The sequence below is a fragment of the Gadus macrocephalus genome, chromosome 21, assembly GCF_031168955.1.
Source record: "Gadus macrocephalus chromosome 21, ASM3116895v1".
Classification (NCBI taxonomy): domain Eukaryota; kingdom Metazoa; phylum Chordata; class Actinopteri; order Gadiformes; family Gadidae; genus Gadus; species Gadus macrocephalus.
Window position 1 is genome coordinate 9,130,699 of NC_082402.1, and position 13,152 is coordinate 9,143,850.

At 40.4% G+C, this 13,152-nt stretch overlaps 1 protein-coding gene and 1 long non-coding RNA gene across 2 annotated transcripts in view; one reads left to right on the forward strand and one right to left on the reverse strand.

The window, feature by feature from the left end:
• Positions 1-13,152, reverse strand: part of LOC132449500 (uncharacterized) — a 55,829-nt gene that overhangs the window by 24,289 nt on the left and 18,388 nt on the right. Inside the window, exons 7-9 of the mRNA XM_060041162.1 lie at positions 7,507-7,569; positions 790-879; positions 657-688 (exon numbers count right to left, since the gene is read on the reverse strand). Coding sequence (XP_059897145.1) covers positions 657-688; positions 790-879; positions 7,507-7,569 — 185 coding nt within the window. The remainder of the gene's footprint in view (positions 1-656; positions 689-789; positions 880-7,506; positions 7,570-13,152) is intronic.
• On the forward strand, positions 4,072-4,766 carry LOC132449508 (uncharacterized). The gene is made up of 2 exons (XR_009523595.1): positions 4,072-4,538; positions 4,618-4,766. It is a non-coding gene; the product is annotated as an uncharacterized LOC132449508 (long non-coding RNA).

The following is a 13,152-nucleotide window of genomic DNA, read 5'->3' on the forward strand; positions in this document are numbered from 1 at the left end:
CCCACAACCCCAAGTGGGGACCGACCCCGAGGCTGAAAACCCTGGTTTACACAACCCAGTGGTGATAATAACTGACGCTATAATGCAGTAATGATGCTGTTGTAAACTATATTGTTGTATTAATGCCATTTGTTAGCATTATTATTTTGTTATAAGCAGACTTTCTATATAACTAGGATGATAGAATAGGCCTGCAAGATAGTCTAGTGATTATGGTGACTTCCAGCCAAAAGCTTCTGGATTTTAACCCCAATATCTAACTATAAGAGGACAATATCCCTACCTACCCCTTAATTATCTCAGTCGCTTTGGATTGAAACAGCTGTTTAAATGACTGAAAGTAAGTTCATGTCCTTTATAAATGATTCAGATTCTTCATCTCAACACAGCCGTGCTGCAGATGTGTTGTTTGTTCAGTGGTTCCCACGCTGCAGACCTTCATGTGTCAAAGCGTAAGGGGAAGTCATTTTATTTTTGTACCTCGCGGTCAGCGATAGTCAGATTATTAACACTCATGCCTGAGGCCCCCTTGAGTTATAATGCTACATTGTGTAGCATTATAACCACGGAATGCCCCTCTACTAATATTGAGCTGGATGGTTTTAATGCTATTTCTTATTCAACCAAATAGTTTAAGTTTTGTGTTTTAAACTCACAATGGTTGTGGTGTCCTTTGGCCTCTTGTTTCCTGTGAAGAGAAAGCCACAGTGAACATTTCCATGGCGATATAAACGGTGTGTAGACAGATGTAGACGTGACAACATGATGGTGTCAATGGTCTCCTCTCACCTCTCCTTTTATGCCAGCGAATGAGGAGAACCAGGCCCACGATCAACAGGACCGCTGTACCCAGCGCTACCCCTGCAGCTAACCCTGGGTCTATAGGTCCACCTGAACACAGGAAGAGGTTACCTTCCTCTGGTTCATAGTCGGCAGGATCTCAGATGAATTAAGAGCCTACATGGGTAGACCTATTTTGGAAACCATAGAAAAGACTAAAGGTTAAACAGACATACGCACAATATTTGATGATAGAATACAGAAAATTATCCTAGTTTTTATAGAGGTTGACCCAAATTTGAACCCCACGTTTTCACCTTTATGAACATGTGTACGTTCATGTCCTTCGATATCTCACAGCCGTTTCATTTGCAGACGTGTTGCTGTGGCCATCGGTTCACATGCGGCTGGACATTCATCTCTGTCACAGCGTATGGGGAAGCATTTTATTTTTGTCTGTCTGTCAGATGACTCAAACTACTGCTCACTGTGGACAGCAAGGCTTCTTATAGCGAGTGTTCTCTCACTTCCTCAAACCTCTTTACTCTCCTCCTTTTTCACGCGAGGGATTATTAGATACAGACTTGGAGTGTTAAAACTTATTGTAAAGTAAATCGTGTAGAGGGCAAAAAATGACATTTCCTTGTTGTTTGTAATGGCATCTCATCAGTGATACAAAAATATTAGTTTACCTTTGCTAGCGCTTAATAGCATAGGAAGTAGCCCACATGTGAAATGCTTTGCCTCTGATCTCAAACCATTAAGTTATATCGTCTATTTTTGTTGAACATATTTATTGAATATCAGGTCAATGTCATTACCAAATGATAACATAATGAACAATGCTGATGAGCAGGCCTGTTGTATTATTTTCAGATACAACAGGCCTACATATTTTTAATTGCTCATCTGAAACCTAAGTAGAAAGCAGGTTTCCCAAGTCAACGTTAACACAGGCATTTCCTTACAGAGTTCTTTAATATAAAGCCACCACACACACACTTAACTCACTCTACATAATGCCAAAACAGAGAAAGTTGTCATGCAGAACAAAGAAACTCAAAAATAAAAAAAGCATGAGCTAAACCTCAGATTCACACCCCTCACTTTAATCACATTTACACACTGTAAACTTAACATTCCTTTTAATACGGTCTCACTGTAGCCATGGATGTTTAATAAAAACAGTTTTAGGCCTACATTTTCCCATTCCCATTAATTTAATCTATGGCGTCCTCTAAAGGCTGTCTAAATATTAGCCTTTTCATAAATGCTTTAGTAGACTACTTTACCGATACCAGACGTGGAATTTGTTTAATTTATGATTAACTTTAATAAACTTTGGAAATTTGTAATTACCGGAAATTAATGCTGATTCCCTTTCCCTCATGTGAGCAAACATTCATCAATTATGGACCAAAAAAATAAGTTTACACCTGACGGTAAACATTGATAATTGACAGTTTTTTATTCTAAATTCTACTGCTGGCTGCTGCTGCTGGCTTTGTTTCATCACATACTCATCTGAGACTCCTAACTCTAGAAGTTAGGAGTCCTAGCCCTGTGACGGTGGTTCTGTAGCAGCCCAGCTGCAACACAGGAAGAGTTCAGGTTAAGAGTTTCATTCGAGGGCGGCAGCAGCTCAGGAGGTAGAGCAGGTCCTATGGAGACTGGAAGGTTGCTGGTTCGAGCCCCTGCTCCTCCAGGCTCAGTGATGAGGTCTCCCTGAGCAAGACCCCTGACCCAACCCTAACTGCTCCACGACAAGCTGGCTGTTCCCTTGAGGGTTGACATGAATGTATGAGCGGCTGAATGTGGTCCAAATGTGAAGCACCTTGAGCGGCCGTAGATTCGGAAAGCATCATAAAAATTGGCTTTATCTAATTTATGGAAAAAATGAAAAGAACAATTTCTATAGATAAATAATAGGAAGCTAGATTACAAGATAGTCTGTGATATGGTGTCCTAATCGCTAGACTACGTTCTGGGCAAAAGGGTCCAATGTCAAACTACACAAAGCGTATATCTCTACCTGCTCCTTATTAATGTAGCTGAATTCACTCCTCCTCACTTTGGATAAAGGCAACAAAGGTAATACGGTTGAAGTTATGTGGTGTTTAGAAATGATGCAGCAGATCCGGCCTCTCAACACAGCCGTCTGTAGAGGCGCTGCTGTGGTCCGTGGTTCCAGGCTGCACCATGGAACCAATCCTCTCTGTCTCAGCATTAGTGGAAGCATATAATTGTGTGCTGAAAACGCTCTTGCAAATACTTTGGTGTCAGACATCGTTCGATTATGAACACACATTCATGTGGCCACTATGAACACTACAAAAGTTCAACGAGTAACACAAATAGACATAAATATAAGATATTACATTTTGTGTCATGAGGATGAAATGAGCACCCAGGCACCCAGACTCACGTTCCTACAGTGTCACACTTCACTCAGTCACTATTTACTCAATTTTGATTCTAATTGAAATATAATAACTAAAACCTCCTAACCTCTTAAAAAATGCCGCAAAAACTAATTGCAGCACTAAATGCAAGTTTCATGATTTACAATTTTCTTTTTTTTTTCTAGGCCCGGGCACGTATTAAAGGGGAGTAGTCTTTCTTCAGACGAGTTACAGACAGACAATAAAGTACTTTGAGAATTCATACACTCCACTGATTGTCCACTGTGCAGATGGACTTATTTGGTTACATAACAACATTTCTGAGTAGTTTGTAGTGACATGTGATCAATGAAATAGAAGATGCATAATGTTGTCGATGCTTTGTTTGCTGGGTGCATAATTGACAATGTTTTAAAAGTCTAATTTTATTGAACTGAAGAGGAAACATCAGTTGGCCTATACTCGGTTACCACTTCATCTTAGATTATAACAATCCAAGATCTATGGTTCGCTTATACTAGTGCTGAATAGCATAAGAAATAGCTTACATGTGAAACACTTTATCTTTGATCTGAAAGCAATGGTTTTGTCATGGTCTGTGTCGTGTTTTGGTGTGTTTCCCTGTGTTTCCCTCCTGTGTTGATTACTGCTCCCTCCCCTAATGTGTCTCAGCTGTTCCTCGTTGCGTTTGTTACTTAAGCCCTTGTCTTTCCTTTGTTCCTGGTTCTGTCATTGTGGTTGGTTGGTCCTGCGTGTTCTCTGTAGTTACCTGTGTTCCCTTGCTCCTTGCTCCTTGCTCCTTAGCCTTTTGGCGGAAATAAAGTGCAGTTTTCGTTACCCGTCTGCATCTGGGTCCTACCTGCCTGCCTGCACACACGACCTGGTTTGCCTCTTTTTGTCAATTATATTTGGCTCTCCTCATCCATGCTTGACCAAAATGTAAGATCAAAAGCTTTTATATTTCTGTTACATCTCATTATGAACTTAAAACGCAAAATGGAGAAATCAGAATATTTTTATTGCACAGTTGAAAGTACATCTCATTTACATTTGTAGCCTATATATCTAACGCTTAACAGAATATGGTATTTGGTAGAACAAGAAAACATTTAAATAAAAGAGCTTTAAAATAGTCGTATTATTATATAATTAACCTCACCAATAATGTTGGCTAAATACTTTTGTGTTCATTGGTCCGTTTATTATTTTTCATATATTTTGTTTGGTCTCTGGCGTCCTGTCAAGGACAACATATCAACTCATTTGAAAAACATGTTCCCATCACTTACATTTATGAGAACGCATTCAGCAATTATTGCTCCATGGATTTTGTATTCATTTCATTATTTTCGTTGAGTATAAATGTCATCTCATGTATGTACAGCCCAACCGGTGTTAAGGACTACCGAGTGTAGACCTACTGCTTGTTGTGTAGGCCTAAATGCTTGTTTAAGGACCAAGGGAAACAAAGTTTGTTCAGTCGGTTATAATGCATCTGAATACAACAACAATAAGCTATAGCTCCGACCGCTTCCCCCTGCTTCATCACGTGTTGTCCAGACGTTTGTCATTTTGACTGTTGGTGGACGGTGACAAAATGGACGCCCGTGTCTGCAGTGTCCCCAGCACATCTGGGAGGGGCCCTCCGGTTGTCATAGGTAGCCGCATCGCTAAGTTCACCAGGATCCTCTTGGTCCTGTAAGAACCAAAATACATATTTTTTTATTAAATCTGAATCTCCATGAAATGTCCCTTGCAGGGTTTGTCCTTTTTACAACGTATTTCCTCATTTGTTTAATGAATGTTGGTAAAACTGTACCAACAGAGACATAAACAGACTATAGTAGGCTATTACCCACACAAGAAAACACAGTCGCTCAAACACTGTCCTAAAAGCTACTCCCGCTGCTTTCTGCTCCCTCTTTGAGCCATACTTTACGAAAGTTAACTGGTGTTGACTGGTGTGACACAGACTTGTACCCATACAATTTATTCACCAATTTACACATTTCATGATATGGAAAATTATATTTTATTAGAGAAGCCAAGCCAGGAACATTTCATGGAGATTCAGATTGAAATGTAAACCTTTTAAATGTTGCTCTGTTGACTCCCCCCAACCTTCTCTGTGTCTCAGGTCCATGTGAGACCTGTGAGGTGGGCGTGGCTGAGTCTATAATGTTTACCTGTGCTGAGCCTATTGCCCTCTGCCCACCACGCTGGACCACAGAGGGGCCCCTGGGAGCCCAGTCCAGGTCCATATCCACAGTGTGCTGCTGCTACACATTCACATGAGAGAAGATGGACTCCTTAATCCCACAGGGGAAGAACTAGAGATAAAAACCTTTAAATAAGAATATAAAACAGAAAAATATACAGAAAGTAGATCTTATACACACAATAACATTAGGGTAATTAATGTGTGTTGCTGGTAGACATTAACATAAGAGAAGATAAAGTGTACTTCATTAATCCAAGGTGGGAAATAAGGGAGACTCAGCAGAAACAATAAGTGTGTGTGTGTGTGTGTAATGGGTGAAGGAGTCTCACCTGGTCACTGGCCCCTGGGCCGAGGCGTTCTCTGGCTGGCGGGGCGTCGCTGGCAGAGTTCAGACCCTGCACCAACACAGTCATCAGTTACTGCTGCTCACATCCCTCTAGCAGCCACCGCCCTCCAAAGGGACCGACCCTCTACAGCTATCACTGCAACGTTAATTAATTAAAGTTATTTAAAGTTAATTAAAGACTATTAGTAAAGCCCTTAACTCAGTTACAGTCCCAAAGGCCTTCACAGACCCACATTATATAAGACACCCCCTCACCCCAAGGACTAGACTTTAAGCCTTCTGGAGGACAAGGAAAACGGCACAACACAGAAATAGGTGCTGCTGTTTTGTTTAATGTTGTTCACTAAATAAAAACTCTTTGTGGCAACCCCTCTCTGGCACAGCGCCCCTGGAGGCCAAGGGGGCAGGTTGTGGAGGTGGTGTACCACCGATTCTCAACAGATGGCGCCAGTAAGAACATTGGTGCCAATCATTGAAATGCGGAGCACCTGAGGAGCGTGTGGTGGAAGCATGCTTTAAAAAGCATGCTTCCACCACACTCATTCAGGGCTCTCCTGGTTCGCGTGTGCGGAGTGACCAGTCTCGTGGGTGACGTGATTCCACCCGGAGGAAGAAGACTGTGGATTCCTCCAAAGCTGAGTTTTGTTTGCTTTGATAGATAAATAATTTATGTTTGAATAAAAGTGCAATTTTGGCTTTAAGTAAGCTCCAGGTCGTGTGCTGATTGGAAGGAGGCGGCTCACTCACCAAGACGGGTTGCCACATCTTCAAGACAAATTTCTCTCTCTCTCACTCACTCACTCACTCACTCACTCACTCACCTCTGGTTCTCCACCAGCCAATGAGGCGGAGCAGAACCACCAGGGTCAGGACGGAGAAGCCCAGCAGCACCAGGACCCGCAGTAGGACCCCCGCTGTAGGAGCTGCAAGAGATCACACCGACCTCCATGAGCTGATGGTACAACGCCTTGAGTGGTTACAGAGGGTGATGGAGGCCATTTACCATTATAACAACCAACATGGGGTTAAGTCTGAAACCACAGAGAATTAAACAGGCTTTATACATAAATATTAGGATGAAAGAGGGTTGGATGGTCTACCTAAGGTGTACATATCTGGCCATGGTCTGCTATTCAAAATGACTAAAGGTTAAAACCGACACACTATAGAAACGATTTGATGATGGAACACAGAATATTATCCTAGTTTTAGAGGTTGACTCCCAGCCAAAAGGTTCTGGGTTTGAACCCCAGCCAAATAACTAAAAACCTCCTTACTATAGGAAAATATTTCATAACCATTGAAACAATAATCATGTATTTTAATGCAGATTCCACCTCACTTATTTTTAACAGCAAAATAATAGCCTACCACAAGACAAATAGCAGCACTAACTGGAAGTGACCCAATTGACTGACCTCCACTACCAAGTCCTCAGAGTTACATGATGGATAAAGACACACACATAGATAAAGCAAATAAAACATGAGCTCAGACTCGTCTTGTTCCCAGGCTACATCCCACCCAAACTAGTTTGCAGACATGCTGCAATGGGTGTGGTTAATGAAGCAGGCCTACGTCACTGGCCAGCACTGTGTACATGTGAACCTGAAGTAGGAAGTTTGATGGTTTCATAGGGTTGGCTGTGGTGATGGTTGGACCGTTATAACACATATGTTGATGATTTACGTGACCTCAATCCACAGATTAAGAAAGAACACCATTTTGAAACACAACACAAGATAGAGATGAAATACCGTTGGGTGTACGTGGTGTTGGTGTTGATGGGGGCCTTGATGTTGGGCTGCTGCTGGCTGCTCCTTGTGGATTAAAAATCAATGACAGAACAAAGAGAAACATGGAACAAGTCGTCTGCTACTTGTTGAGGTGTTTGACTCCCAGGTAAATTGGTTGTGGGTTATTGATGAAAACCTATTTTGATCCTTTGTGGTATGGTCGTCTCGTGCTAGGTATAACTAGGAGAGTGGTAAATGTTCAACACTTGGTATTCTAACAGAGACACAAGGTAAACGGGCTTGTGTTCTGGAGGTGGTTCATGAAGCCTCTCCCGAACACAGTTAAATAAACCGTTATATTGGGAGGGGGCGGAGCGGTTAATAGGCCACGCCTCCATGTTCTAACTGACCCAGGTAAACCTTTGGTCTGTCTCGGCTTAAACGGAAATTGCAAAGTGGCCATGTTTGTAGTCTTTAACTTATCTTTAAAATCGTTAAAACCTTATATGGTGTTGTCCATTATGTGGTGAAGAAACCATAACTGTTGTTAGCTTGACATATGTCATTAGAAATAACATAGACTAAAATAATTTACATCAGGGTTCCAACCCCAATGTCCACACTCCACAGCCTGACTGTCATGGAGTCCTTGAGCGAGCTGCCCCTAACCCCTACCTGCTCCTTGATGACATGTGACTGAACTCACTGTTTATATACCGTGACTAAAGCATTGGCTAAAGTGACTCAATAGAGATTTTGAGTCACTTTCATAACTCCATGTACGATGTTTCTATACATAAATGTAAGCACTGTGGCAGTAGTAATGCAATATTTAGAAAATATACTCTTGTACTTTTGATACTCAAGTACTTTTGAAAACAAGTACTTCAGTACTTTTACTTTAGTAGACATCTGACTGTAGTACTTTTACTTGTACTTGAGTAAAATTTAGCAAGGGGCATCTGTACTTTTACTCAAGTAAGGAAGCTGTGTACTCTGTCCGCCTCTGCCATCGGTTCACATGCGGCCAGACGTTCATCTCTGTCACAGCGTATGGGGAAGTATTTTGTGAGCTGATGAAGTTGTGAAAACGTTGTGTTAGATTATCAGATCATTAACACACATCCTATGGCCACTATGAGTCAATAGATGTAAATATATACAGCTCACTTTGGTTTCTAATTGAACTATAGCCTAATAACTAAAAACCTCCTTACTATAGGAAAATATTTCATAGCCATTGAAGCGATAATCATGTATTTTAATGCAGATTCTGCCTCACTTATTTTTAACAGCAAAATGTTAGCCTACCTTAAGACAAATAGCAGCACTTACTGGAAGTGACCCAATTGACTGACCTCCACTACCAAGTCCTCAGAGTTACATGATGGATAAAGACACCATTTTGAAACATGGCTCCTCAAGATAGAGATGAAACACCTTTCACTGTAGTTGAGGTTGGTTGGGATGTGCTTGTGGTTTTCATAAATGCAAATTGTGCATATGTGAATAGCAAATTAAACATGAGCTCAGACTCGTCTTGTTCCCAGGCTACATCCCACCCAAACTAGTTTGCAGACATGCTGCAATGGTTGTGGTTAATGAAGCAGGCCTACGTCACTGGCCAGCACTGTGTTCCTGTGAACCTGAAGTAGGAAGTTTGATGGTTTCATAGGGTTGGCTGTGGTGATGGTCGGACCGTTATAACACATATGTTGATGATTTACGTGACCTAAATCCACAGATTAAGAAACACCATTTTGAAACACAACACAAGATAGAGATGAAATACCGTTGGGTGTACGTGGTGTTGGTGTTGTTGGGGGCCTTGATGTTGGGCTGCTGCTGGCGGCTCCTTGTGGATTAAACATCAACGACAGAACAAAGAGAAACATGGAACAAGTCGTCAGCTACTTGTTGAGGTGTTTGACTCCCAGATAAATTGGTTGTGGGTTATTGAGGAGAACCTACTTTGATCCTTAGTGGTATGGTCGTCTCATGCTAGGTATAACTAGGAGAGTGGTAAATGTTCAACACGTGGTTTATTCTAACAGAGACACAAGGTAAACAGGCTTGCGTTCTGGAGGTGGTTCATGAAGCCTCTCCCGAACACAGGTAAACAAACAGTTATATTGGGAGTGGGCGGAGCGGTAAATAGGCCACGCCTACATGTTCTAACTGACCCAGGTAAACCTTTGGTCTGTCTGGGCCAAAAACGGAAATGGCAAAGAGGCCATGTTTGTTGTATTTAACTTATCTATAAAATCATTAAAACCTTACATGGTGTTGTCCATTATGTGGTAAAGAAACCATTCATAACTGTTGTTAGCTTGACATATGTCATCAGAATTAACATAGACTAAAATAATTGTCATGGAGTCCTTGAGCGAGCTGCCCCTAACCCCTACCTGCTCCTTAGTGACATGTGTCTGAACTCACTGTTTATACACCGTGACTAAAGCATCTGCTAAAGTGACTCAATAGAGATTCATATAGTTAACTCTCATTTAGAAATTATGCAGATTCTGTTGCAACACTTGCTCATATGCTTTCCTGTGGTGAGTGGCTCTAAGTCAGGTCACACACGGACAGAAATTCAATTTGGTTTTATGCAAGGGAATGTATTTTTGCATGCAGAAGAACGTGGGAAAACTTTTGTTGGTGATGCAGTGAGAGATTGTTAGAACACATACCCAGGTCCGTAGTGTCACATGTTAATGAATTTGGTTTTGTCTCTGGCTTAACTATGATAACTCAAAACCTCTTAACTATATCAAAACACTTATCAACTCAGCCATCGCTTGATGCAGAGTGTGTATCCAGCCTGACTCATGCCCCTGCAGACATGTTGTTGTGGTTAATAAAGTACATCTCTGACCAGCTCTGTGTTTCTGTGAAACAGAGGCAGGAAGCGTGATGGTTTACTAGTGTTGGTTGTGCTGATTGTTAGATAGACATAACTTGATGCTTCAAGTCCTCAGAGTTACATGATAGATTTAGACACCATTTTGAAACATGGCTCCACACAATAGAGATTAAATAACTTTCACTGGTGTAGTGGTTGGTTTGGATGTGCTTGTGCAAGTTGTGTTTGCTACTCCATATGCCAAAAGCAATGACAAAACAAAGAGAAACATGGAATTAATAAATTAGTACATCTCAGGCCAGCTCTGTGTTTCTGTGTAACAGAAGTAGGAAGTGTGATGGGTTGCTAGTGTTGGTTGTGGTGAAGTTAGATAGTTAGAAGACATAACTTGATGCTACAAGTCCACAGAGTAACAGGGATAGATAGAAACACACCATTTTAAACCATGACAGTGATAGAATACCGTTCAGTGTGTGTGTGGTTGGTGTTGATGTTGAGGGCCTTGCTGCTGGGCTGCTGCTGGCTGCTCCTTGTGGATTAAAATCAATGGAAAAGAGGAACATTACTCACACCTTATAACAAATATGCTTTAAAATATCATTTTAGACAAGCGTTGAGTTTTATCAAGGTTTTCACTTATAACGGGAGAATGTGTGATTGTTTCACCATACTTTAGTGGAGATGTCAGAGATGTTACAGGTTCCTCATGGTAGGCCTCTCGTACCTCCACTACCAAGTCCTCAGAGTTACATGATGGATAAAGACACCGTTTAGAAACATGCTCCACTCGATAGAGATGAGTTACCTTTCACTGGTGTAGTGGTTGGTTTGGATGTGCTTGTGCAAGTTGTGTTCGCTACTCCATGTGGCAAAGGCACTGACAAAACAAAGAGAAACATGGAATAAGTAAACCATCACAATAACTCTTTCCAACAAATTAATTAAAAAAAACATTTGAGACAAGGGATGGGAGTTTTTTCCTGCTGATTGTGTGTGTGGGCCAGATTTTTTTTCTGATTCATAAATGATGTTTATGTCTTAAATGTAACTAAACAAACAAACAAAACCACAAAAAATAAGATATATCTACAGTTATAACTGACGATTTTGGGATGTTCTCATCATATTTGGTGGTGATAATGTCAAAGATTATCATGTTCTTAATGCTGGCATGCATTCATTGATTCATCCACTACCAAAGCATCAGAGTTACATGACAGATAAAGACACTATTCTGAAACATGGCTCCACATGATAAGAGATAAAATACCTTTCACTTCTGTTTGTGCTTGCTGCTCAATGTGGATTAAAAGCAAAGACAGAACAAAGACCAACATGGAATTACTAAACATACATATAATGTAAGAAATTGTCTACAGTCATACTGTATTAGAAACTATCTTAATCCCTCTTTACAACAACTACACCAGCTTCAAATACATCCTTTTACAACAGGGTGGAGGGTTTTGTTCTGGTGGTGTGTCTGTGGGCCAGATATTATACTGATGAATAACTGAAGACCATGAGGCTTGAAGACTATAAAAATGTAGCAAACAAATGAATGTAAGAAAATGTCTACAGTAATGAAGACATCTAATTAAACTGTTAAAAGTTAATCTCATCGTCACACAGGATTCTCAAATCTCAATCAGAGGATCCATGACACTATATTCAAATATGAATAATTGAAACACTACACACGTCATATTTTTCCCAAAGTGTTTTAACCCAAAATGGTTAATTTAGGAGAGTACATAAAAATATAAATACTTACTTATTAGTTTTACTTCATGCTGTGTATGATCAACGTATCCTCCTGATGAGTACTCTCTGCAGGTGTAAACACCTTCATCTTCCTTTACCAACTTCTTTACCTCCAGAGAACACTCTTTTGTAACATGTAGTTTTCCTTCCTTGAATTCAGAATGAACATTCCCTTTTGCAACCAATTCTACAGTACCCTTTTTGTCGTGACTGAAATTCCAGGTAATATGGGAACAGTCACTCCGAGCCCCGCATGATAGAGAGACACAATCTCCAGCTACTAACTCTGTTCTTCCATGATCTGAGGAGAAAGTTACTTTGTTACATTCTTCATTGATTGGAAGGATATCTGTTAGAGAGAACAATCAGTTATGTAATGTTTAGCAAACTATACACCTTTTGATTTGAATAAATAACTTTAAGGCCATCAAACACAAACACCCACTGATAACTTTGCTAGTTTTTATTATCTTGTTTATTTAAAGTCCTTACCTTTGTATGACGGAGAAGCAGCCATATCTGTCTATCTGTATGTCTGTCTTTCTGTCTGTCTGATAGCTCAAACTACTGCTCACTGTGGAGAGCAAGGCTTCTTATAGTGTTCTCTCACTTCCTCAAACCTCCAACACTTTACTCTCCTCTTTTTTCACATGAGAGATTACCTGGTACAGACATGAACCATAAAAACATATCAGTAAATTGTGAAGGTGGACTTATTTGGGTATATAATAACATATCCTATTTGTTTGTAATAACGTCTAATCAGTGATAGAAAAATACGATGGTTTACCTTTGCTAGCCCTTAATGGCCTAAAAAGTAGCATGTGAAACACTTTTCCTCTGATCTCAAACTATTGGGTTGTATTTATCGTCTATTTTTATTGAATGAACAGTTCAATTTCACAACGATTGTACAACATGAACATTATGCAAAATGGTGAGGAGCAGGCCTATTGTATTATTTAAATTTTTAATTTTGTTAAAATGTGGAAGTGGTAAACAGGTAAACAACAGGAAATTATATATTTTTAATCGCT